This window comes from Lampris incognitus, chromosome 3 (genome assembly GCF_029633865.1).
Source record: "Lampris incognitus isolate fLamInc1 chromosome 3, fLamInc1.hap2, whole genome shotgun sequence".
Taxonomy (NCBI): domain Eukaryota; kingdom Metazoa; phylum Chordata; class Actinopteri; order Lampriformes; family Lampridae; genus Lampris; species Lampris incognitus.
The window spans coordinates 10738031-10763792 of record NC_079213.1 but is presented as its reverse complement, the minus strand read 5'-3'; the positions used below and the strand labels follow the sequence as shown (position 1 = coordinate 10763792).

At 46.4% G+C, this 25762-nt stretch overlaps 1 protein-coding gene across 1 annotated transcript in view; it reads left to right on the top strand.

The window, feature by feature from the left end:
- snd1 (staphylococcal nuclease and tudor domain containing 1) overlaps window positions 1-25762 on the top strand; it is a 293087-nt gene that overhangs the window by 219437 nt on the left and 47888 nt on the right. The window contains exon 18 of the mRNA XM_056276098.1: window positions 3916-4057. Coding sequence (XP_056132073.1) covers window positions 3916-4057 — 142 coding nt within the window. The remainder of the gene's footprint in view (window positions 1-3915; window positions 4058-25762) is intronic.

Genomic DNA, 25762 nt, shown 5'->3' with positions numbered 1-25762 from the left:
AAATGCCACATGGTGGAAAGAAAATGGGGAAAGGGAAGAAGCCTAATCCCCTCCAAACACCCAGTGCTTCAAAGCCTCTCCTGGCATTTGTCTTCCAGGGGGCGCAGCCGCGCTCGCAGTCTACTGTCGCAGTAGCCTTATCTTCACATTAGCTCATTGGGCTCACTTTTCAACTACCGCATGTGTGTGTGTGTGTTGGCATTTTGTCATTCAGGAAATCATGAAGGTCACCTGAACCTCTCCTGCCACCTCCCCCAGCTGTTCCTCCCATTATTAAGGCCTGTTGTCCTCTCAGCCCAAGCTTAATGACTTGCCCCTCTGTCTCTGCATCGCTCTCTCACTTCATTCATCTGTCTCTCTCTCTCTCCCTCCACCTCTCATCTTCTCTTTTTCACCATACAACAGAAGAACCTGTATGTTTTCTCTTCCTCCGCTCCTTGCTTCCTCACTATCTTTTGCCCTCCTGCACCCCCCCCCCTCCCCTCCTCAGCCTGGTGGCACTAGTGGGTGGCTGCAGTGGCAGAGAGGCAGCAGAAGCGCCAGTCACATACCTGCGCTCAAGTGGAACAAACAGAGATGGTTGGCTGCTCACAGAAGGTTATCAGCCTTGGGCGCTGTGTGCGTGTGAGTGAGTGGTACGTGTGTGTCCGTGTGTGTGTGTGTGTGTGCACGTGTGCATGTGCGCATGTGCGCTTGCCTCACGCGAGAGAGAAGAGAGAGGGGAGCATTGTGTCCAAGAGAACTAGTGCCAGTTATGCTTGCACCACTTCCTGCAGTTATGACTTTGCCTATAGCCCCATATACTGCTGTATGCACATGGGCAGCTTTTGGTGGAGGTTGTGTGTGTGTGTGTGTGTGTGTGTGTGTGTGTGTGATGTGCCCTTGCCATTCCGAGGGGCATACCCAGCTGTGAGCCAGAGGTCAAGCTGCCTGATGGCTGTGCCTGGTGTCCGCGGTGGCCAAACTCCTACCTCGCCCTCAGAGACGCAATAGTGATGACTAACACGCTAATGAATGGTGACGCGCTAATCTGTGTCAAACCTGATGGGGGCCGCAGGTTTGATTAAAAGCCCAACCGTGTCGCCTCCACTGCATTGTGGGTCGCATATATGTCTCGCCCAAAGGCTGTGTGTGCGCTCGTGTGCGCCAGGGCCCACGTTGACAGTGTGTGTTTATACGTGTGGTGTTTGCGTTCGTGCACACACCTGCCCATCGCTGTCGGTGGAAAAAATTCCTGAGGTGATTGTGGAAGTTCGTGAAGCGTGGCCGTGTTTTCAGTCTTCATTAACCCCGGCCGCCCTCAATCACCCAGAACTCTACCTGTGTTTTTGTTTTTGTGTTTTTCCCCCCTCCCTTTCTCTCCTTTATACCCATCCTCCGCCGCTCTCTCCATTTAGCATTTGTGGGATGAATAATTGAATGTAATTGGGTAGTGTGACCCCACCTTTTTGTTAGCAGCTAGGCAGAGCAGCAAGGCTCAATGCTTGTCATTTATTCCATGTCCGGTGCAGTTGTTTTTTTTAGCCCATTTTAATCCCATTTAGCAGTTGTAGCAGTTCTCTACTCATGCTAGCAGTCAAATCATCCCTTTAAGTGTCTCACCACAGAACAGCTCACTGAGGTAATTGGCTAATGTTAGCATGCCTTTTTTTATTTTTATTTAAAGGAGCGAGGAGGATATTATGAGCTTAGCTCCAATGCTAGCACTGCTCGGCCAAAAGGAAAGTGAAGAGGGATCAGACAATGCTAAAAGTGCTAATCTAATTAGCTTGTTGGTAGCATGTGGTTAATAATTAAATAAGAACCAATAGTCTTATTTTTTAATTGTACAATACACTGATAATAATAATACACTGTGTCTTTCTGCCATTCTCGCTGTCTCTCTCTTTCTCTCTCCCTCTCTTGCTCCCTCTCTTTCACACTCTCTCCCTCTCTCTCTATTGCTCTCTCTCCCTCTTTCACTCTCTCTTGCCCTCTTTCTCTCTTTCGCTCTGTCTCTCCCTCTCTTTTGCGCTCCTTCTCTTTTGGTCTCTTTCGCCCTCTCTCCCTCTTTCTCTTTCGCTCTGTCACCCTCTCTTGCTCCCTCTCTTTTGCCCTTCCTCTCTCTTTTGCTCTCTCTCCCTCTCTTTCACTCTCTCTCGCCCTCTCCCTCTCTCTCTCTCTTTCACTCTCTCTCGCTCTCTCGCTCTCACTCTCTCCCTTTCTCTCACTCACTCACTCATTTACTCACTCACATACACACACACACACACACTCATTTGAAAGCAAACACTTTTCAAATAGCCCCAGAGAAGTGAAAGGCAACATGCTGTGCTGGGGCTACACAACAAGTCAGACCTCTGTGAAGCAGTGTTGTTAGTCCTGACTCTGGGACTCACTGCCCATCCTCTCTCCCGTTCCTCTCCTCCCTATACGTCTCCCACCCCACCACCTCATCTGCAGGGAGTTGATTAACTCGCTTTCATCCTGACTAGCTGGTGGGGCTTTTGTGTATTTGTGTGTGTGTGTGTGTGTGTGTGTGTGTGTGTGTGTGTGTGTGTGTGTGTGTGTGTATGTGTGTGCACGTGTTCCATTCACACACGTGTTGTATGGTAACATTCATAATCTTTGTAGTCAGTCACAAATTCTCTTTTGCTTTCTTTCCTGCTCTTTCACCTTATGTAAACACAAATCTGCATGCGCAAACACACACACACACACAGCAGTATTCGTACAATTTGATATGCGTCCCTCTCTAATGAGTCTCCTGCCCTCAGTTTACTGCGAGGGAGATGATAGAGAGCTAACCTTGATGCAGCACTGAGGAGGATGTGATCTGCTCACGGACACACATTTGTGTGTGTGTGTGTGTGTGTGTGTGTGTGTGTGTGTGTGTGTGTGTGTGTGTGTGTGTGCGCGCGCGTGTGTGTGTGCCTGTATGTTGCGAGTTTGAGATGTAACGCTGCCATCACTTTCTGTTGGGGATTCTGTTGACTTACAGAACCATGTAATTTTTTTTTTTTTACATTGCATTTTTTTTTTTTGGAAGATTTAAAATTCAGAACTACAACTTCGGTGAAGTTGGATGAAGTGAAGTTGAACAACGTTCAAGTCAGTGAAGCATTGTCAGAAGCTCTTAACATTCTGTTTTAGTGGCATTTAGGTTATACTCAAGATGATGAGGGTCACAACTGTGAAGTTTAGATGTGAAGTGGAGATGTGTGTGAATTTTGTAAATTGTGTGGTAGCATTTTTCATCTCTGAAGTGTTGGTTAAAAGATATTAAATACTTGCTGGGCACTCATGTCAATATACTAAGCTGTGACTGGTTTTCTTACTATGGCAAAACATCCCACCCACACATTAAGAAGATGGGGACTGGGCGTCCGGGTATCGTAGCAGTCTATTCCGTTGCCTACCAACATGGGGATTGCTACTCGAATCCCGGTGTTACCTCCGGCTTGGTTGGGCACCCCTACAGACACAGTTGGCTGTGTCTGCGGGTGGGGACCCGGATGTGGGTATGTGTCCTGGTCGCTGTACTAGCACCTCTTCTGGTCAGTCGATGCGCTTGGGGGGGGGGGACTGGGGGGAACAGTGTGATCCTCCCACGTGCTACGTCCCCTTGGTGAAACTCCTCACTGTCAGGTGAAAAGAAGCGACTGGCGACTCCACATGTATCGGAGGAGGCATGTGGTAGTCTGCAGCCCTGCCCGGATCAGCAGAGGGGGTGGAGCAGAAACCGGAACGGCTTGGGAGAGTGGGGTCCAAGTGATATTGGGGCGAGAAAGGGGTAGATAAAAATAAAAGAAGATGGGGAATGCTCTAAGTATATACGGAGGTCTTTTCCTGTAACTTAAGTGTGACACAAAAATTTTGTTGTCAGTTGTCGCTGTATGTCCACTGACCTTGTCTGTCTTTGTGTTTGTTCTGCAGATCTGGGCGAACTATGAGGAGAAGCCGGTGGAAGAGGTGGTGCACCTGTCAGAGGAGAAAGAGCGCGTGGCCAACTACAGAGCAGTCTACGTCACCGAGATCTCCGACAACCTGCACTTCTACACCCAGGATGTCGAGACAGGTACAGGAGGATTGTACATTGCTATTCTGTGTGTGTGTGTGTGTGTGTGTGTGTGTGTGTGTGTGTGTGTGTGTGTGTGTGTGTGTGTGTTGTGCATGTGTTTACAGTTGTGATGAGGTAGAATATTCAAGAAATTGGCTAATTGATTTCCACAAAAAAAACAAAATGAAAATGCAAATGTAAATGACAATTATGTGACAATTAGTGGTAATGAATTATCACCATAAATGAGTAAAGCTTCCCAACCGTGTAATTATATCAGTGGTAGTCATTCCAAAAGGGCAACTTGCGAACAGGGAAATAGGCAAATATGTATAAAATTGTGCAAAATAAAATTAAATAATGAAATTAAAATATATATACACTACCGTTCAAAAGTTTGGGATCACATTGAAATGTCCATATTTTTGAAGGAAAAGCACTGTACTGTTCAATGAAGATAACTTTAAACTAGTCTTAACTTTAAAGAAATACACTCTATACATTGCTAATGTGGTAAATGACTATTCTAGCTGCAAATGTCTGGTTTTTGGTGCAATATCTACATAGGTGTATAGAGGCCCATTTCAAGCAACTATCACTCCAGTATCTAATGGTACAATGTGTTTGCTCATTGGCTCAGAAGGCTAATTGATGATTAGAAAACCCTTGTGCAATCATGTTCACACATCCGAAAACAGTTTAGCTCGTTACAGAAGCTACAAAACTGACCTTCCTTTGAGCAGATTGAGTTTCTGGAGCATCACATTTGTGGGGTCAATTAAACGCTCAAAATGGCCAGAAAAAGAGAACTTTCATCTGAAACTCGACAGTCTATTCTTGTTCTTAGAAATGAAGGCTATTCCATGCGAGAAATTGCTAAGAAATTGAAGATTTCCTACACCGGTGTGTACTACTCCCTTCAGAGGACAGCACAAACAGGCTCTAACCAGAGTAGAAAAAGAAGTGGGAGGCCGCGTTGCACAACTGAGCAAGAAGATAAGTACATTAGAGTCTCTAGTTTGAGAAACAGACGCCTCACAGATCCCCAACTGGCATCTTCATTAAATAGTACCCGCAAAACACCAGTGTCAACATCTACAGTGAAGAGGCGGCTGCGGGATTCTGGGCTTCAGGGCAGAGTGGCAAAGAAAAAGCCATATCTGAGACTGACCAATAAAAGAAAAAGATTAAGATGGGCAAAAGAACACAGACATTGGACAGAGGAAGACTGGAAAAAAGTGTTGTGGACGGATGAATCCAAGTTTGAGGTGTTTGGATCACAAAGAAGAACGTTTGTGAGACGCAGAACAAATGAAAAGATGCTGGAAGAATGCCTGACGCCATCTGTTAAGCATGGTGGAGGTAATGTGATGGTCTGGGGTTGCTTTGGTGCTGGTAAGGTGGGAGATTTGTACAGGGTAAAAGGGATTCTGAATAAGGAAGGCTATCACTCCATTTTGCAACGCCATGCCATACCCAGTGGACAGCGCTTGATTGGAGCCAATTTCATCCTACAACAGGACAATGACCCTAAACACACCTCCAAATTGTGCAAGAACTATTTAGAGCAGAAGCAGGCAGCTGGTATTCTATCGGTAATGGAGTGGCCAGCGCAGTCACCAGATCTGAACCCCATTGAGCTGTTGTGGGAGCAGCTTGACCGTATGGTACGCAAGAAGTGCCCATCCAACCAATCCAACTTGTGGGAGCTGCTTCTGGAAGCGTGGGGTGCAATTTCTCCAGATTACCTCAACAAATTAACAGCTAGAATGCCAAAGGTCTGCAATGCTGTAATTGCTGCAGATGGAGGATTCTTTGACGAAAGCAAAGTTTGATGTAAAAAAAATCTTATTTCAAATACAAATCATTATTTCTAACCTTGTCAATGTCTTGACTCTATTTTCTATTCATTTCACAACATATGGTGGTGAATAAGTGTGACTTTTCATGGAAAACACAAAATTGTTTGGGTGATCCCAAACTTTTGAACGGTAGTGTATATATATATATATATATATATAATAAATTTAAAATTGTATATGTATTTATAAAAAAATATTTACATGAAATACATGGATGGCTTAGTATTTTTTCGCTGGGGTTATTTCATTCCATCATGCGAGGCAACACTGCCACACAAAGCAGTACCTATAGAAATATTACTACACAGAGGTAACACACGGGAGTGCATTCGAGCCCTCTTTCCCCCCCTCCATGCCAGACCGCCTTTATGAACGACAATTATCTCCATCACACAGACACTCACCCCGTCCCTCTCTGCTGCAGCCCCCCCCACCCCCACAACGAGAGCAAACACAAAGGATGCTGGGTTTGATTTTTACGAGCGAACAGCAGGAATAAATCATGTCACCCCCCCTCCTGTCACCCCCCCGTCACACACCCCTCCTGTCACAGCCGGTAGGAGAGGGAGGGAAAAGTTTGGGGAATGAGAAAACTAAAAATACCTGCTGTCCCTGTGTGTATGTGTGTGTGTGTGTGTGTGTGTGTGTGTGTGTGTGTCCTCCTTCCCTGTATTTTTAGTGCTGGTTAACGGCCCATACGTGAGGTGATGCATTCACATAATGGGCCATTTTTTACTTTGGTAAAAAAGAGCTGTGTGTGTGTGTGTGTATACACAATTGCTTGCGCTTATCTGTTTATACACGTCAGCGACAGGATCCATTCTTCTGAAACCCACATGTTTGTACATAAAAAAAAGAAGAGAAGGCGTCCGGGTAGCGTAGTGATCTATTCTGTTGCCTAACAACACAGGAATCGCCGGTTTGAATCCCTGTGTTACCTCCAGCTTGGTCGGGCGTCCCTACAGAGACAATCGGCCGTGTCTGCAGGTGGGGCACCTGTTCGGGGGTAGAGGATGAACAGGGGGGAATAGTGTGATCCTCCCACGTGCTACGTCCCCCTTGTGAAACTCCTCACTGTCAGGTGAAAAGAAGCGGCTGGCGACTCCGCATGTACCGGAGGAGGTATGTGGTAGTCTTCAGCCCCCCCCCCCCTAGATCGGCAGAGGGGGTGGGGCAGCGACCGGGAAGAGTGGGGTAATTGGACAGGTACAATTGGGGAGGAAAAGAAAGAAAGAAAGAAAGAAAGAACACTGAAAATGCATAATTTAAGCAGGTTGTGATTGACATGTTGGACAGAACTGTTTTTTCAACAGGGCGTCTATATGAAATGAAAAACTTCGGAGAAGGAAAACATATTTCCTCTCCGTATGTGACCTTGAAGACCCTGCAGTTGATCTGAAAGTGGCGTTGCCGTGAGCCGCTGATTGGAATTTGAAATTATTTGTTGGAAGTTTCTCTCCATAGCAGGCATGAAAATATATCAGTGTGACTGCATTTTCTGAACCTCGAAGGAGTGTTTGGGATTTCCTGAGTCAGTTCTTTTACTGTTATATCACATAAAAACACGTGTACACACACACACACTTAAACAGATTTGACGCCTACATGAAGATCATTCACCCTTTTATCTACTACATTTGTGTTTCTACGCAATTGGACGTGTGTGCACGTGTCTCTTTGTAAGTCTGTTGTTGTGAACATTGAGAGACGTGTGTGTGTGTTACCTATCCACTGCTCTCCCACCACAACACATTCAGCTGCGGTCGTTTGGAGTCGACTTTTGCTGAGGCCATGAAATTGGCTTTGCTTGCCTCTCGAGTTACTTTAATGCCATAATTAATTAATTTGCCACCACTTAACAGCCAATTTGAGGCTGGGTGTCACCGGCAGCGTGACAATCTAATCACCTCCAAGTGTAGTGTTTGGCCCCGCCCACTTTTCCAAGCTCTGCCTTCCATTCCCTCACTTGCTCCGTACACTTGCATGCAATTACACACACGCACACACACACACACACACACACACACACACACACACACACACACACACACACACACACACACACACACACACACACACATGTGCGCAGGCCATTCCAGGAGACCTCCAGGTATTGGAGCGTGTTCAGAGGCTATCTCCTCCTGCTCCCTACAAGCTGTAGATTCAAATCTAAATCCAAAGCCCTCACACACCCTTCAGGCCACCAAGTCCTTCTCCTCCCCCAAGTGGAGAGTGATGTTGACTCGATGTGCCAAGTTTTATCACGGATCAACATTGGCTGTCCCTGCAAATGAACTGAATCCCACATGCCACACGTGGTCGTACATATATGCAGTCAGTCGGTGGCAAGTACTTCAGACAGGGGAAACGTGCACGTGAAGAAAGATGAAGAAACTTTTTTGTAATGTCTAAATGAAAAATTGATTTAGAGTTGAAACCTGAACGGCTGAAGGTACATATGAACTATCCATCCACCCATTATCCAAATCACTTATCCAGCTGTCATGGTTGCTGGAGCCTATCCCAGCAGTCATTGGGTGGCAGGCGACGAGACACCCTGGACAGGCCATCACAGGACCCACACACACACACACACACACACACACACACACACACACACATTCATACCTAGGGACAATTTAGTACGGCCGATTAACCTGACTTACATGTCTTTGGACTGTGGGAGGAAACCGGAGCACCCGGAGGAAACCCATGCAGACACGGGGAGAACATGCAAACTCCACGCAGAGGACACTCCCCAAGGTTGGACTACCCCAGGGCTCGAACCCAGGACTTTCTTGCTGTGAGGCGACCGCGCTAACCACTGCACCACCGTGCCACTACATATGAACCAAAGAGTGTATTATTTATTTATTTATTTTTTGGTCATGGCTGTCTTTTGTCATACAAATCACCCTAGACATAGCGGAGAGAGAGACCTGGTGTACAACAAGACACAAAATCCGTCTCCGCTTTCTCCCGGGAGCAGCATAAATGATGCCTTCAAAGAAATTATACACAAAATGTGGATTGCTTCTCTCATTGCTTTCTGACAGCAGAGCTGAGAGTTATTTAGTCCCCCCCCCCTTCTAACGGCTTAATTTCAGATGATCCAGCGATGTTTGGAGGTTTTTCTGTTGATTTATTTTTGGTCTTTAATTGGCCCGCATGCCTCCACCAAGTAACTTATACGGCAGTTTAAAGTGGCGGGCAGAAATAGATTGTTACTTTCAGCAGGGAAGCAAAATCTGACTGGTTCTCACTTCTTGTCTCACTCCCCTCATCTGCACCTCTATCACACTGCCCCCCCCCACCAACTTCTACCCCCCCCCACCAGCTCTTTTTCTTCTCTCTCAGTCACTTTCATTCCCACTGACGCTCCCTTAAAGCTACATTAAGTCATACCAGCTCCTTGAAGAGCACATCAAAGCGTTAGGCCCTTTAAAATCATACGAGCTGAGTGCTTTGCAATATTATAACATGTTCCTTCACCGACCCGACCCGCTCCCTGCACACGCACACACACACACACCACCACCAGCAGCTCCTTTCCCCTCAATTTCTGAAGAGCAGGAATTTGTATACATGGGTAGGCTCGGGAGTAGCGGCAGAATTTCATAAATGCTCCGAAGATTGCATTTGATGACAGCGTAACATTTTACGTAGCGGGCAAATTGGTTATAATTCTTGGGGCATCAATTTGTGTCTCAGTTTACGTCTGCTCTCAGCCTTGCCATCATACATCATTTCTCGGGGAGATTTTTTTTATTTTTGCTCCAGCTACTTTGAAAACAACGTGTTTTCTGTCTACCTGTAAAAGCCCAGATGCCATATAACCTCATTGTTATTATTTTTTCCCCTGCCACATAAAATGCCGCGTCTTGTCAATTCTGCATGTTCCCTGACATTTCCAGTTGCTTGAAGCCCTCGGTAAAATTCTGCAAGCACACGCCGCCTAGTACGCTGTCCCACTTTGAACATTTATAGCCACTGTGCTTTGTTATTTCTGCCTGTCCTCCTATTGCAATGTTATTGGCTAATCTTATTGGATGAGGGGTCATGGTCAGTGGGTTTTGGCAGCCAGTCCCGGTGCTCTATTTGCCAGCTCGGAGAAAAGATGATCAGTGAAGACTCCTTGACCAACCTTGAGACACACCGCAGCTGTTACTGTGAGAGTAAAACTAACTGGCTTTTCTTCGGCCTTTCCATGGCCCTGCCTGATTACAAACACACACACAATGAAAGTATATCATCTTGACTTTGACAATGTAGTGGTACTGAGCTTTGTTGACGCCACTTTTGCAACTTCCTCTTCCCTTATCGGATGTGATCACAAAGCTCATCTCATTATGTTTGTTTGCCGGCAGCCGTACCAACATGTACCCTGGCTCTGCCATATAACGGAAGCTAAGCAGGTGTGGGCTTGTCCAGTGCCCGGATGGGAGACCTCCCGGGAAAACTGAGTTGCACTGGAAATGGTGTTGGTGGGCCAGTAAGGGGCAGTCTTCCCTCTGGTCCTAATAAAAAAAATTAAAATGTTTTTTTAAATCCCAGTGCAGTGACGGCGACACTGCTGTAGGAGTTGCCGTCCTTCAGATGAGATGTTCAACCAAGGTCCTGACTCACTGTGGTCATTAAAGATCCCATGGCACTTATTGTAAAGAGTAGGGGGTCCCCAGTGTCATGGCAAAATTCCCTACCTGGCTTTCTCCATCTGGCCACCTAATCATCCTCCCATGTAATTGGCACAATGATTCCTGCCTCTCCACCTCAAGCTGATGTGTGGTGAGCGTTCTGGCACAAAATGGCTGCCATGCATCACCCAGATAGGTGCTACACATTGGTGGTGGTTGAAGTGAGTTACCCCCCTTCAATGTGAAGCGCTTTGGGTGTCTAGGAAAGCACTATATAAATGTGATGATTATTATGTTCTCCCATTTTATCTTTTGTTTTTCACCAGTCGAGTCATGCCTAATTAGCTGTTGAATCTATAAATTACAATTTTTCTGCTCAAATATATATTGCGATGTATTTTGGAAAAGCCATGGAACAAAAACGAGATTGTTGCCTACACTGCTGAAGAAATTTCAAATGAGCCATTGCCAGTTAGTGCATCCATTGGCGTTTGTAAAAGCATAGATGGAAGTAAGAGTGTGTTCAAAACGCACTTCTTTGACCTCAACAAGACAAGGTTAAAACCTAGTATGTCGGGGTGTCCAGGTAGCGTGACGGTCTATTCCGTTGCTTACCAACACGGGGATCGCCGGTTCAAATCCCCGTGTTACCTCTGGCTTGGTCAGGCGTCCCTACAGACACAATTTGCCATGTCTGCCGGTGGGAAGCTGGATGTGGGTATGTGTCCTGGTCGCTGCACTAGTGCCTCATCTGGTCGGTCGGGGTACCCGTTGGAGGAGGAACTGGGAGGAATAGCGTGATCCTCCCATGCGCTACGTCCCCCTGGTGAAACTCCTCACTGTCAGGTGAAAAGAAGCGGCTAGCGACTCCACGGGTATCGGAGGAGGCATGTGGTAGTCCGCAGCCCTCCCCGGATTGGCAGAGGGGAGGGCTCAGAAGAGTGAGGTAATTGGCCAAGTACAATTGGGGAGAAAATGGGGGGGGGGGTCCAGAAAAAAATAAAAAGATTCACGCCGATTCATTTTGAAAGAGCAACAGCCAGTGGGGACACTCCAACTCGGCCATCTGACCAATGACAAAACTCCGTCACTCACTCACGGACAAACTGCATCTGTAGGCCTGGCCCTGCTGTTGCTGTCCAGCCAAAAACAGGAAAGCATTTGCTGGCACCAAAACTGGAACCAAATTACCCTAACCAAATCCTAATGTGTTTCATTTGGCAGCATGGTAGATGTGAAGACCTTTACTCGGGCAGCGCTGAAAAGAACAGTAAACAAATTATTGTAGATAAATGCTTGGCACAAACCATTTACCCCTCCACCTGCCTCTTGATGGTGGGCTTTGAAAATACATATTGCCGAGGCACGTGTTGTGCAAGCAGCTCACATGTTTTAGCCAAAAATTGCCTGTAGCCCCCCCCCCACACACACACACACACACAGTCCTGCTATGTTGTTATCTCAGTCATTATATTCGAAATGATACTTTTTCAGTGTGGGGAGAAGTGCATAGTTCTGTAATATTTTATTCTCAGGGGCTCTCTAGCTCTGCTGTACACTTTTTTTCTCCATGGCTTTTAATTATTCACATTTAATTACTCTGAAGTGTGTTTTGCCCTTATAGACGTCTTTCTGCGTTCATAAACTACACCTCAGATTAGTTTCATATTGAAAGCGGTTTCCTTGTCAGCAGGAAAGTTTGCAGTCGCTGTGTTTCGATTCTCAGTTTATCTTGAGGGCCTTTTTATCTGTCCTTCTGTCAGTTCGTCTCTCTCTCTCGCACCCCCCCCCCACACACACACACAAACATCTTCTCTTCCTCCTCTTTCCCCTCTGTCTCCTCCATCTTTTCTTTGTCTCCCGAGGCTATATGTAATTACTGTCAGAGGGGGATCTGCACAGATCTGTGTGACCTTGGATACCATAAAAGACAGGTCATTCTAGGCACAGGGGGGAAGGAAGTGACAGCGTACTGTGCACAGCTCAGGGCAGTGCCACTGACATACTGGGGCTCTGCTAAATATACTCTAATGACAAATGCATTCAGTGGATTTTTGGGGATGTGTAACCATTACAATAGTTAGTATGAACCCAAATGTCAGACACAGCGCCAGCTGTTGGCACATTTAAACCAAAAAGTTATACTTGAGTTTTCATTTTCCTCTAAGGCCATAGGCATCGACACCTTGCCAGTGTCTTGTAGGCAGGTGCATAGGTGCACACAGATTCATCATGTATTGATGTCTTGCATTTCTGTTTTTCTTTTTCTTCTTTTTTTTTTTTTGGATATATGTTGATAGATAGGGGTGGCACGGTGGAGAGGGTGGCACGGTGGCGCAGTGGTTAGCGCGGTCGCCTCACAGCAAGAAGGTCCTGGGTTCAAACCCCGGGGTTATCCAACCTTAGGGGTCATCTCAGGTTGTCCTCTGTGTGGAGTTTGCATGTTCTGCCCGTGTCTGCGTGGGTTTCCTCCGGGTGCTCCGCTTTCCTCCCACAGTCCAAAGACATGCAGGTCAGGTGAATCGGCCATATTAAATTGTCCATGGGTGTGATGGCCTGGCGGCTTGTCCAGGGTGTCTCCCCGCCTGCCGCCCAATGACTGCTGGGATAGGCTCCAGCATCCTGCAACTCCGGTAGGGATAAGCGGCTTGGATAATGGATAGATGGGTGGATGATGTCTTGCATGACATGTGGGTGTCTTGTAACAGGGCATGTTAGCCAAAACATGCTGCATTTAAATTTTGCACACTCTCATTTAGTAAATGCTTTTATCCAAAGTGACTCAAAGCAGGAGCAATTAGCATCTTATAGCACTAAATAGTAATCATATCATAGCCAAAGGTGCATGTTATTTCAAAAGCAATTAGTCTTAAGTATGCAACAGGTTGATCACCAAAGGAGATACAAATAATAGTAGTAGGGGATTCAAATTACAATTTACCTGGACAAAGGCACAAAGTAGTATAACAGTCATGCTTAGTGGCAATCTACAGATTAAGGAAGGCTTTGAAAAGGAATGTTTTTAGGCCTTCATTGAATGAGGCAAGTGAATCTGTGGCTGTGATGGAGGATGGGATGTCATGCCACCCTTTTGGGGCCAGATAAGAGAATAGTTTGGACCTAGATCTTGGGCTCTTTTGAATCGGGCATACGCTGTAGCTTTCTAGAGACGGAGCGAACAAGGCGAGCAGGAGTTTGCACGTTAATATGCTAGCCCCAACCGATCTTTGTGGCTGTTCACTCATGCCAAACAAGGTCTGGATCCATACATGATTCCCTCACCAGGCCAGTGGGCTCTCCTGGCTTCGACTCCCAACATTGTCTTCTCCCTCCACCAGGCTGGATTGATAGATGAGGTTCCGAACAACACACAAATACACAGACACAAGCTTCAGCTGCAGCACAGTCAGCGGTACATCCTGTCTAGTGCTTGTTTTTCTGGCAGCCGTACAGAGTCATTATGAGTTGAGTGGTTCCCCCCCAACCAGGTGCCACTCCGTCCACATTATTCACACTTCTACCTTTTACACACAGCAGCTGTTCCTCAACTAATGACGCTGGACCTGGCCGCCGATTGAGCACGGCGAGCAGGAAGTTATTCTCTCCGTCTCTGGCAAGACTGCAAATCAGGGGAAAATATGCTGTTTTGAATTTGAATGCCCCAGGAAAACCCCTTTTTTCCTCCCAGTTTGTTATTGTTTTGCCTATTTTGACTGCTTGTTTTTGCTGAGGCTCTTCTAGGCATTTGTGGACCTCTGATGTCTTTCTCCAGACTTCTCTTTAGATTGCTGTAGATGTTTGGTTGTTTTCCATGGTAACTTTTCTCTCTTGCCGTCTTGTTTTTGCCTTCAATATCGTAGCCCTTATGACTTTTCCATACCTCCTCGGCCTTCGTGGTAGTCTGTTCTTCGTCTCATTGTCCAGACCAAAGGATGTTCAACCAGTGCGGTCTTTCCACAGTGCCCTCACGACACCCCCAGCACCATCCCTCCTGCCTCCAGTATGTTTCTTTTCTTTTCTTTGTATTCTGAAGCGTGATGCAGTTCCCCTGATAGTGTTGGGTGTTGGCATTCGCTAGTATTGATTTCAATAAGAGGACACGAGCGTTAGTATTCCATATTGATTTGAGTGAGAGGATTTTCTAATTGTGCTCTATGGCAAAGACTGAAGGGCTGCTCTGTGCACAGCAGAGCTTGACAAAAAAGTAAGGGGGAGGGTGCATTCTGGTTGGTGCTTCCACGCACCACCAACTGTTGTTGCTCCTGGACACTGAAACATTTTTAGCATCTTGCAGTTTCTAGAGACCTCCGATATTTTTCAGGTTTTTTTTTAGTTTGTCTTCTGTGCCTTTGGATGGTTATCGTTTTTTGATGTGAAACACCTCATGAACCTTGCTTCTAAAATGAACGAAAGCCACTTTATTTTTGTCATTGTACAGTTGTTTGGTCACAGTGAAATTTGTTCTCTGCATTTAAACCATCCAATTGTATAGCAGCAGTGGGCAGCTGCAGCGCCCGGGAACCAACTCCAGTTCTTCTTTCCATTGCCTTGCTCAGCGGCACAGACCAGGAGTATTGACCTTAACATGCATGTCTTTTTGATGGTGGGAGGAAACCGGAGCACCCAGAGGAAACCTACGCAGACACGGGGAAAACATGCAAACTCCACACAGAGGACGACGACCTGGGATGACCCCCAAGGTTGGACAGCCCCGGGGTTCGAACCCAGGACCTTCTAGCTGTGAGACAACAGTGCTAACCACTGGGTCATCGTGCTGCCGCTTCTAATTAACCAACTCACGTGTTTATCTTTTTTTTTTACCCCCCCCCTTTTTTTTTTTTCTTTCTTTCTTCTTTCTTTTCTTTTCTCCCCCAGTTGTACTTGGCCAATTACCCCACTCTTGCGAGCCGCCCCAGTTGTTGCTCCACCCCCTCTTCTGATCCGTGGAGAGCTACAGACTACCACATGCCTCCTCTGATACATGTGGAGTTGCCAGCCGCTTCTTTTCACCTGATAGTGAGGAGTTTCGCCAGGGGGACGTAGCGTGTAGGAGAATCACGCTATTTCCCCCAGTCCCCGAACAGACGCCCAGACCAACCAGAGGAGGCACTAGTGCAGCAACCAGGACACTTACCCACATCCGGCTTCCCACCCACAGACACGGCCAATTGTGTCTGTAGGGACACCCAACCAAGCTGGTGATAACACCGGGATTTGATCCAGCAATCCCCCGTGTTGGTAGGCAACGGAATAGACCGCTATGCCACGTGGACGCCCCATTCATTCATCTATATCCCTCTTTTTGTGCTGTTGTAAGACATGAAAGATTTCTCTTTTTTTCCAAGTAACATTATCATCCTCATTGGTAAGAAAATTAGTGAAATATATTTTTCTGAATCCCCGCCACTATTATGTCATAGTCACTCCTTCGTATTCTATCACTTGGTATTGCCCATGCGGTATCATTCGAGATAGGATTTCACAGAAACACCATCAAGTAAGATGCGCTCTATCACCTTCTCAAACAAAGCAGTCTTTTGATAATATTTTTTAAGGGTTTCTGATTTCAGTTTTCTCTTCTGGGTTTTTGGTTAGCTAAAGACATGATACAGACAAGCTAACTTTAAATCTGTGGAACCAGTCCAAAAGCAAATATTATTCAGTCTTAATGTTAAGCATCCAATGTGGATATGATGTAGGTAATATGTAGTTAGCTACTGAAAAGAAATTGTGCTGTCAATACTAAGCGTACTTCCAATTACAAACTTTAGACAATGATCCTGTATTGTTCTATTTACAACAAACTCCAAAGCAGTTGTGCTTCACTTCTATGATACTGTGTCCTTGTTAAAGGTCCTGCACCAGAAGTGTCCATAAGTTACGGCCCATGTATGATTATCCTTCTCTGCGCCTCTCGTCTTCATCAATAAAAAAGAAAGCAACAGATCCCATAAACAAGAGCAGTGGCACTGCCGTTTGTAACCTTCCTCACCGCCCCGCCACCACAGGACTGCACTGCAGCAGTTGCAATATTTGGAGGTTGGAGTGCTGCCCTTTTCCCCCGCTAAGGCATTCATTATTAAATCAGATACGCAGCTCAGCTCCTGAAAGGTCAGCTCACCTGTCTGCTGCAGTGCTTTTGATTTTCCTGTGGAAACAAGCGTCCTCGTGTGTATCCCGCTGTCTCCCAGTGCACCTGATTTGGGCTAATGTCAAGTCCCGGGCCTCAGGAGAATGGCTGAAAGACGCTTTTCACAGTGGTGAGCCACTCAGATTCCCATATGGGGGGTTCTCTTCAGGAATGCGGCCCAGCTTAAACCACCCCTCCCCAAAAACAGACCACGGGTGGGATTCGTGGTCTATTTTGGACTCATCCCAATCAAAACGGGGAATTAGCTTCACTCCATGAGGCTTGACGAGTGGAAGGGAGAGGAGGAGCTGGGTGAAAATGATCCAAATTAAGAGTCACAGATGCCATCGCTGTTTAGATTTTTCGGCGATGGCTTTTCCAATTACAGCTATGGTGTGTGTGTGTGTGTGTGTGTGTGTGTGTGTGTGTGTGTGTGTGTGTGTGTGTGTGTTTTGTGTCTAAAAAGGCTCCAAATTGCTAGGAAAGGTAGAATGGGAGAGAGGAAGAAAAAGGCAGAGACAGTGTGGTGCGAAACCTAATCCATATTGCTCCTCTGCAGGCATAGAGCACCATTAGTCAAGCTGGAGAACAGTTTTGTTTTTCACAGGTGCCTCCCTCCACACGCTGACGTTCTTGGGCAAACATAACACGGGGAAGAGTGTAGGTCTCCCTATTAAGCCACCTCACCGTTCTGCAGCTGTCACCATCACACGTTGTGTTTCCTTTGACGTCCAATAGTTTACAGATATCTCTGTGTGCCATGTGTGAGGCCTCACACGGTTTCGATCGCATTGTTCTTTGTTGACCGACCACAGAAGGGTTATTTATTGACAGTGAACTGGTTTGTGTTTGTGCACGTGTGCATGCTTGATCGTGTCTCTACGTGTGCATGTGCACCTTAAATCTGCGTGTCGAAGCATTTGTGTCCTCGTAGAATGGGCAAGTGTTTCCCAGGACAGTACACATACCGCCTTTTCTGTCTGTCTGTCTGTCTGTCTGTCTGTTTGTCTGTCTGTCTGTCTGTCTGTCTTGCGGATTGTGTTGTTTGGCAGTGCGGCCTTTTTGCCTTTGAAGCATCACTTGTATGTGCTCGAACACAGCCGACTCTCTATCCTGGCGGATAAAGTCTGTCCAATCCTCATGCATATTTAACATGACAGGCTTACTGGTGAGCGCAGGCACAAGTCTCTGCCCGTTGGCGATGCGCCACCCCAGACACGGGGTGATGGACCCCTCCACATGACCAGACAGACCTGGTAAAAAGATAAGCCGGGTCATACACCAAACAATGGATCTGAGATGATGGGGATAGCTGATTTACAAGGGCTTTGTACGTGCGTGCGTGTATGTGTGCGCGCGTGTGTGTATGTGTGTGCGCTAAATCCCATTTTTTCCCTCCAGATACTGCATCTATTTCCTCTTTCAATGACGATTCAGAGTCCCAAGCTGAGCAGAGAAATTGCCAGCCACTTGATTGCCCCTTGCTGGATGTTCATTTCAGAAAACAGTCTCTGGCTGTGTCTCAATTCACGTTCTTGTGTACTTACACTTGTTGTTTTGAGTGCTTAAGTACGTTCACACTGACAGTTTTGGCAACATGCGGTGCACCATGAGTACCCAGATGGTGCACGCATAACAGCAAAAAAGTTGAGTGTGAAACGCTGGACACTTCTCACCTTCAATGGTCGCCATCTTGGCTACGTAGCAGAAGGGAGGGAGGGGGGGCACTAACCTATTTTCAAACTTGTGAAAATGGCGGCAAGGAAGCTGCAGTTGTTGTTTTGGGTTTTTTTTTGTGTTTCCAACTTTTTTTCCCTTTTTCTCTTCATTGATTTTTTTTTTGCAAAACTGACCAATATTAACATCAATAGACATATATGCCGAGGGTTAAGGGGTTAATAAATTATATAATGCAAAAAAAAAGGTTCAGCAGTTCAGACAATTATACAATTTATGCATATTGACACTGTCTCATTTCAGATGCTTCCGTTAGTATACTTCTGTGTAGTACACTGTGTACACTATATACTTACTTGCGTAGTGTGTGAAATTTGACAGGGTAGTGTTGTCACAAATCGAACACAGCCATTGTGCACTTATCAGATGCTGCTGCGTCTTCTTCTTCTTCATCATCTTCACACTATTTGAACACAATTGTCACCCACTAAAATATGAAGTATCATGCTTGCTTGCTCACTTGACTTAAATTCAATTTTATTAAAAAGAAATGTGCTTTTACTTGCTTGTGTGCTGCCAGTTTAACACGATGTGGAAATTGCGCCCCGAGTGACAATCATGGTCCAATACTGGCGATAATGCTCCACCCGGTTGCAATTGTTAGTGAAAAAAGAAACACATGTACAATTTACATTTGTATAGTACAGCATTCACCATAGCAATTGCAACAGCTAACCTCAAAGCCTTAAAAACTCAATATGCATAAATTGTTGTCTGAACTGCTCAACGGGTTTTTTTTTCATTATATAATTTATTTACCCCTTAACCACTGGCATATATGACTACTGCTAGTACTACTACTTTCGGCTGCTCCCGTTAGGGGTCGCCACAGCAGATCATCCGTTTCCATTTCTTCCTGTCCTCTGCATCTTCCTCTGTCACACCAGCAAACCTGCATGTCCGCCCTCACTGCATCCATAAACCTCCTCTTTGGCCTTCCTCTTTTCCTTTTCTCTGGCAGCTCCATATTCAGCATCCTTCCCCCAATATACCCAGCATCTCTCCCCCTCACGTCCAAACCATCTCAGTCATGCCTCTCTTGCTTTGTTTCCAAACCGTCCAACCTGAGCTGTACCCTTTCCTAATCCTGTCCTTCTTCGTCTCTCCTAACAAAAATCTTAGCATCTTCAACTCTGCCACCTCCAGTTCCGCCTCCTGTCTTTTCATCAGTGCCACCGTCTCCAAACCATACAACATAGCTGTTCTCACTACCATCTTGTAAACCTTCCATTTAACTCTTGCTGGTACCCTTCTGTCACAAATCACTCCAGACATTCTTCTCCACCCACTCTACCCTGCCTGCCTGCACTCTCTTCTTCACTTCTCTTCCGCACTCCCTGTTACTTTGAACAGTTGACCCCAAGTATTTAAAGTCATCCACCTTCGCTACCGCTAATCCTTGCATCTTCATCATTCCACTGTCCTCCCTCTCATTCACGCAAATGTATTCCGTCTTGCTCTTACTGACTTTCATTCCTCTTCTCTCCAGCTCATACCTCCACCTGTCCGGGCTCTCATCAACCTGCTCCCTACTCTCACTACAGATCACAATGTCATCCACAAACATCATAGTCCATGGAGACTCCTGCCTGATCTCGTCTGTCAACCTGTCCATCACCATTGCAAACAAAAAAGGGCTCAGAGCCGATCCTTGATGTAATCCCACCTCGACCTTGAACCCATTCCTCATTCCAACTGCACACTTCATTACTGTCACACTTCCCTCATACATATGCTGTACCACTCCTACATACTTCTCTGCAACTCCAGACTCCCTCTTATAAATACCACACCTCCTCTCTCAGCACCTTGTTATATGCTTTCTCTAAATCCACAGACACAATGTAGCTCCTTCTGGCCTTCTCTAAACTTCTCAATCAACATTCTTAAAGCAAATATCGCACCTGTAGTGCTCTGTATGGAGTTTGCATGTTCTCCCCATGTCTGCATGGGTTTCCTCCAAATGCTCCAGTTTCTTCCCATCATCAAAAGACACGCATGTTGGGGTTAATACTCCTGCTTGTGCCCCTGACCAAAGCAATGGAAAGAAGAACTGGAGTTAGTCCCCGGGTGCTGCAGCTGCCCACTGCTCATATACAATAGGATGGGTTAAATACAGAGGATGAATTTCATTTTATGCCTGCTTACAATGACAGTCTCTTTCTTTCCTTCTCTTTTGTGGCATGAAAGCATACTGCTGCTCACTAATCATCGCCTCTCCTCTTGTCACCACGCGGCAAGAAGGTCCTAGGTTGGAACCCCAGGGTTGTCCAACCTTGGGAAGGGGGTCATCCCAGATCCTTTGTGTGTGGAGTTTGCATGTTTTCCCTGTGTCTGCGGTGGGTTTTCTCCCGGTGCTGCGGTTTCCCCCACCAGCAAAAAAACATGCTTGTTAGGGTTGATACTCCTGTTTTTGCCCCTGACCAAGGCATGGCAATATGAACTGGAGTTGGTCCCCGGGCGATGCATGGCGGCTGCCCACTGCCCCTAGCTACACAGCTAGGATGGGTTAAATGCAGAGGAAGAATTTCCCCATGGGGATTAATAGAGTAATAAAAAAAATTTTTTAATTGCGGTCAAATGTTGGCGATAATGCTCCTCCCAGTTGCAATTCGCAAAGATGAAGAAAAAGAAGACAAAGAAGCAGCGGCAGCATCCGATAAGTGCACAATGGCCATGTTCGACTTGAGACAACACTACCCTGTCGAAATTCACGCACTACGCAAGTAAGTGCAGAGTGTACACGGTGTACTACATGGACGTGTACTAATGGAAGTATCCGAAATGAGACAGAGTGTCTGCTTTGTCTCCTAATTCCGTCGTTCTTCAACCAGGAAATGGGAATGTTTTCCACAACCAGACACGGCTCTTCTTCTGGGCTGTGCTACTGTCATGTTTTGATTATTTGCTCCTCTCAGGTTTAATGGTTTTCATAAAGAGCTTAATAAAATTCAGTACAGCCTTGGGACACACACCCAAAGGGCACATGAGTCACTCACTGTTTTCATTGGCTTTCCAATTTTTTCCCCTCGTCTCGGCTCGTGCACCATGTGCCACGCTGTAATCAAATGTAATCATAATCAACCCCTAAACATTTTTTTTTTGCTTTCTCCCCCAATCCCTCTCTCACACCACCTCCTCCTCCTCTATCTCTATCTGTCTCCCTTCATCTCTCAGTCCCCGCCCTTCCCTTTTCTCCTTTTTAAGCCTAATCACTCTCTCATTTTGTGCTGGGCATTCACTTTGTAATTATATATGATTTACAAACAGCTGCAGCCATAATGGTGCATAAACAAATTACCGAACAAGGGGAGGCAAAACCAACAGAGGAATAGAGAGATAAAGACCCAGAGGTTGGCCGGGATCAGACACACTCAGTGGTTTGGCTGTTTTTTTGGATCAGCGCTTTGGCTCTCCTTTCACCACAAACTGGGCTGCCGCACTCGACACTTTTTACCCTCTCTTGCACCCGTTTGATTTTATTTATTTATTTATTTTCGAGTTGTCTTCGAGCCAACAGCAAGTTGGAGTCCGCGTGTGTTTGATAGCAGAATGTCCTGGTTGCGTGTCCTTTTTGTTGAGCAGTAGGTATAATGTCGGCGTTTGGTCACTTGAACCCAGAGGACATGGCTTTAAAGTCTGAGCTCCTGGTCTTGCAATATGGCAGCCTATTTCTCTATTATTTATTTTTTTAAATTTACGTTTTTTACCCCTGTTTCTCCCCAGTTGTACCTTGCCAATTAGCCCACTCTTCTGAGCCATCCTGGTCACTGCTCTGCCGCCTCTGCCAGTCCGAGCAGGGCTGCAGACTACCACATGCCTCCTCTGATACATGTGGAGTCGCCAGCCGCTTCTTTTCACCTGACAGTGAGGGGTTTCGCCAGGGGGGACGTAGCGCGTGGGAGGATCACGCTATTTCCCCCAGTTCCCCCTCCCCCCTGAACAGGCGCCCGACCGACTAGAGGAGGCGCTAGTGCAGCGACCAGGACACATACCCACATCCGGCTTCCCGCCCGCAGACACGGCCAATTGTGTCTGTAGGGACACCCGACCAAGCCAGCGGTAACACAGGAATTTGAACCAGCGATCCCCGTGTTGGTATGCAACGGAATAGACTGCCATGGTACCCTGACACCTAATTATGTATGTTTGTTTGCTCGTTTGTTTGCTGTGCAGGCACACCCCTAGTTCAACTGTTGCACCAGTTGTGTGTGCCTAATAGATAAGTACCCTGCAGGGCAGGCCAGGTCACCCTGGCCCGAAACGCCTGCACAGCAAATTAGACCTATGAATCTTGGATTGGGGGAATGATGCATGAGGCATGCTCTGCATCTTAAATCAAACACACCTCGCCGTCTTTCACCTGCAGAATGTTGCCTGGACATTAACGCACACGAGTACACAAGAGGAAGAACGGTGTGTGACTTGGAAAAGGTGCTGGTTAAACTGCTCCATCTAGGTGCCACTTAACATGAGGAAGTGGCTGGAGATGTCAGTGTGTGTGGGTGGGAAACACTTTGACAGCAGTGGGAGAGGGTCTAAGTGAGAGAAGGTGTGCCCATCTGCGTTAGCATGTACATTCTGGATTACATGTTTTACCTAAGCGTGTGAGCTTTTCTTTTCGCCGAAGTGATTCTCCACCAAGGTTTCTAGATTAACCCACACGATATCACTTAGTCCACCTCAGCAGATCGGCTAATAAATTGACCACATCAGTGATCTTTTTTCCCCTTTTTCCGAGCCATCCCGGTCGCTGCTCCACCCTCTCTGCCGATCTGGGGGGGGGGGGGGGCTGCAGACTATCACATGCCTCCTCCGATACATGTGGAGTCACCAGCTGCTTCTTTTCACCTGACAGTGAGGAGTTTTGCCAGGGGGACGTAGCGCGTGGGAGGATCATTCTATTCCCCCCAGTTCTCCCTCCCCCCGAACATGCGCCCCCAACCGACCAGAGGAGGTGCTAGTACAGAGACCAGGACACATACCCACATCCAGCTTCCCACCCGCAAACATAGCCAGTTGTGTCTGTAGGGACGCCCAACCAAGCCGGATGTAACATGGGGATTCGAACCGGTGATCCCCGTGTTGTTAGGCAACGGAATAGACCGCTATGCTACTCGGATGCCCCAAAGGATCTTTTTTTGTTTTTGTTTGTGTGATTGATTTAAAGACAAAAATTGATGTCGGAGTAAACACGTCTTAAAATTTGGGTCATGATGAGATATCAGAATCGTAAATCGACCATATGGAGTCCAAGATAAGCAATTATATCCCTGAAGCAGTTTTTTAAAAAGTCTGGCGTAGTTTTTTTTTTCGGATTTTCTTTCTTTCTTTCTTTCTTTTTTTATGAGCCACAACTAAGTAGTCAGTCCAGGGATGTGGATTTACTATTACCGTGTGACTGGACTTGACCTGGCAGTAATTAGAGTGAATCTAAGGGTCACAGCTGGTCATAAATCAGGCCGGTAAAATCGTTGATCCATAGCACGGCACTCTGCCCCCTGCCACTGCACTAAGCCCTACTCCAGCCATATGCTCCTCTATATATCTGCAATCCACAGCAAAGTAAAACAAATAATTTCACCAGAACACACAGCTAGTCTCTTTATTTTATTTATTTTATGTCCTCACAGCCAGGGCAATTGAAATATTAAATGGCTCTTGGAATTTGACATTTTTTGCGTTTTGCATCAATAAACATAAAAGGAAGAGACGGGCATGCTGCAGTGCATGGATGTTGTGCTGTTGTGTGCAATATGTACATTTTAAGGTTTGCACATATGTGTGTGCATGTGTGTAGCCATCTACATTCAAGTCGACAGAAGTTGTTTAATCAGAGAAACTCCCATGTGTGTATATTTAACAACACTTAAATCCCATCATCGCCGGATCCATTTACATATACCAGGGATTTGCTGCGTGTGCCGGCATACTGATCGCAAGTGCAGCGGAATTTGACAATGGAATAATGATCACGCCGAGGCGTTTGAAGTTGCATCCGTTTGCGTGCATGTGTTGACTTTTCTGCAGGTTATTAGACGGCGGTCGTGTAGCCTTTTCCCCGCTTCCTCCACTGACCGAGCCTCTCCGCCATCTCCAGTGTCACATGGCCCAGCCTCTGTTCCTCTCTGCCCATGTCATTTGCATGAATAAAGCAGTATTAATTATGCAGGATTAAGTCGCTGTATCCATTAAGGCTCTGTGCCTATGTGGGTGTATTTATATACTTAGAAATGGTGAGCGGACCCCCTTCATCCGGACCCCCCTCATCCTCGCGTGTCGTATATGTGTATCTCTATGGACTCAAAGTAGAGCGTAGTCACAGAAAGGAAATTGATATGCAAGTCTGTGTAAATACACACACTCGTCGGCACGGTAGGACTCGCACACACTTGCACATGCGTACTTCCCGGGTCTTCGAAGGAAGCAAGCTCTACTAATTTTTTTTTTTTTAATTAGATTAATAAATCAAGGGGCAGGCCGACTCTGACAGCTGCAGTACAACACCATTCTATCAGGTCTGCACACCACCTTGGCAACACTACAGCATCACAGCACTCGTGTGTGTGTGTGTGTGTGTGTATGTGTGTGTGTGTGTGTGTTGATGATGAGGGGTTTGGGAAGCAATTTATCTGACATTTCTCCAAAAACTGCTGCTTCTACAAAACACCCGAGGATGTTGTTTGCGTGAGTGTGCGTGTGTGTTTTTGCGTGTCTGTGTATCTAAGTATTTTGCATTTGTGTGTGTTTGTTCTTCAGCGCGTGTTTGTGCACGTTTTTTCTCTCCTGCTCCATCTCTGCACTCATCAGCATTTGGTGGAGCAGGCGTCCAATGAGATGCTTGGACACACAGTCCCGCCCCTTTCCTCCGTCTGCCCCCCCCAATCAAATCAAGCTTCCACAGGCACTCCCCTCACGCACTCCTCTTTGATAAGGCCTACTTTCATACACCCCTTCCCCCCCATACCCCTCACACAGTGGTGTTTCTCTCGCTCTCTCTCTCTCTCCCCATATTCTTCATTTCTCTCTGTTAATTGCTTATGCAGTTTAAGTCTCTTACCCCCCCCCCGCTCTCTCTCGCGCTCTGTCTCTCTCTTTAAGTTTGACACCATGCTATGGAAGTGTCTAGCCCAGCATTAGCTGTCAGCTGCCTGGCTGCTGCAGCTCAGATAATCATGTGAAACAGCATTTTCATTTTTTCCCTCTGAATCCACAAGCAAATGCACTTACGTGGGCAACAATAACAGTGTAAGGCGCTCTGAACAGTGGTGAGCATAATGAAAGTGTGTGTGTGTGTGTGTTGGGAAAGTATTTTACCATGGTGCTACTTTCCTCTGAGCGATTTGTTTTACTGTTGCAT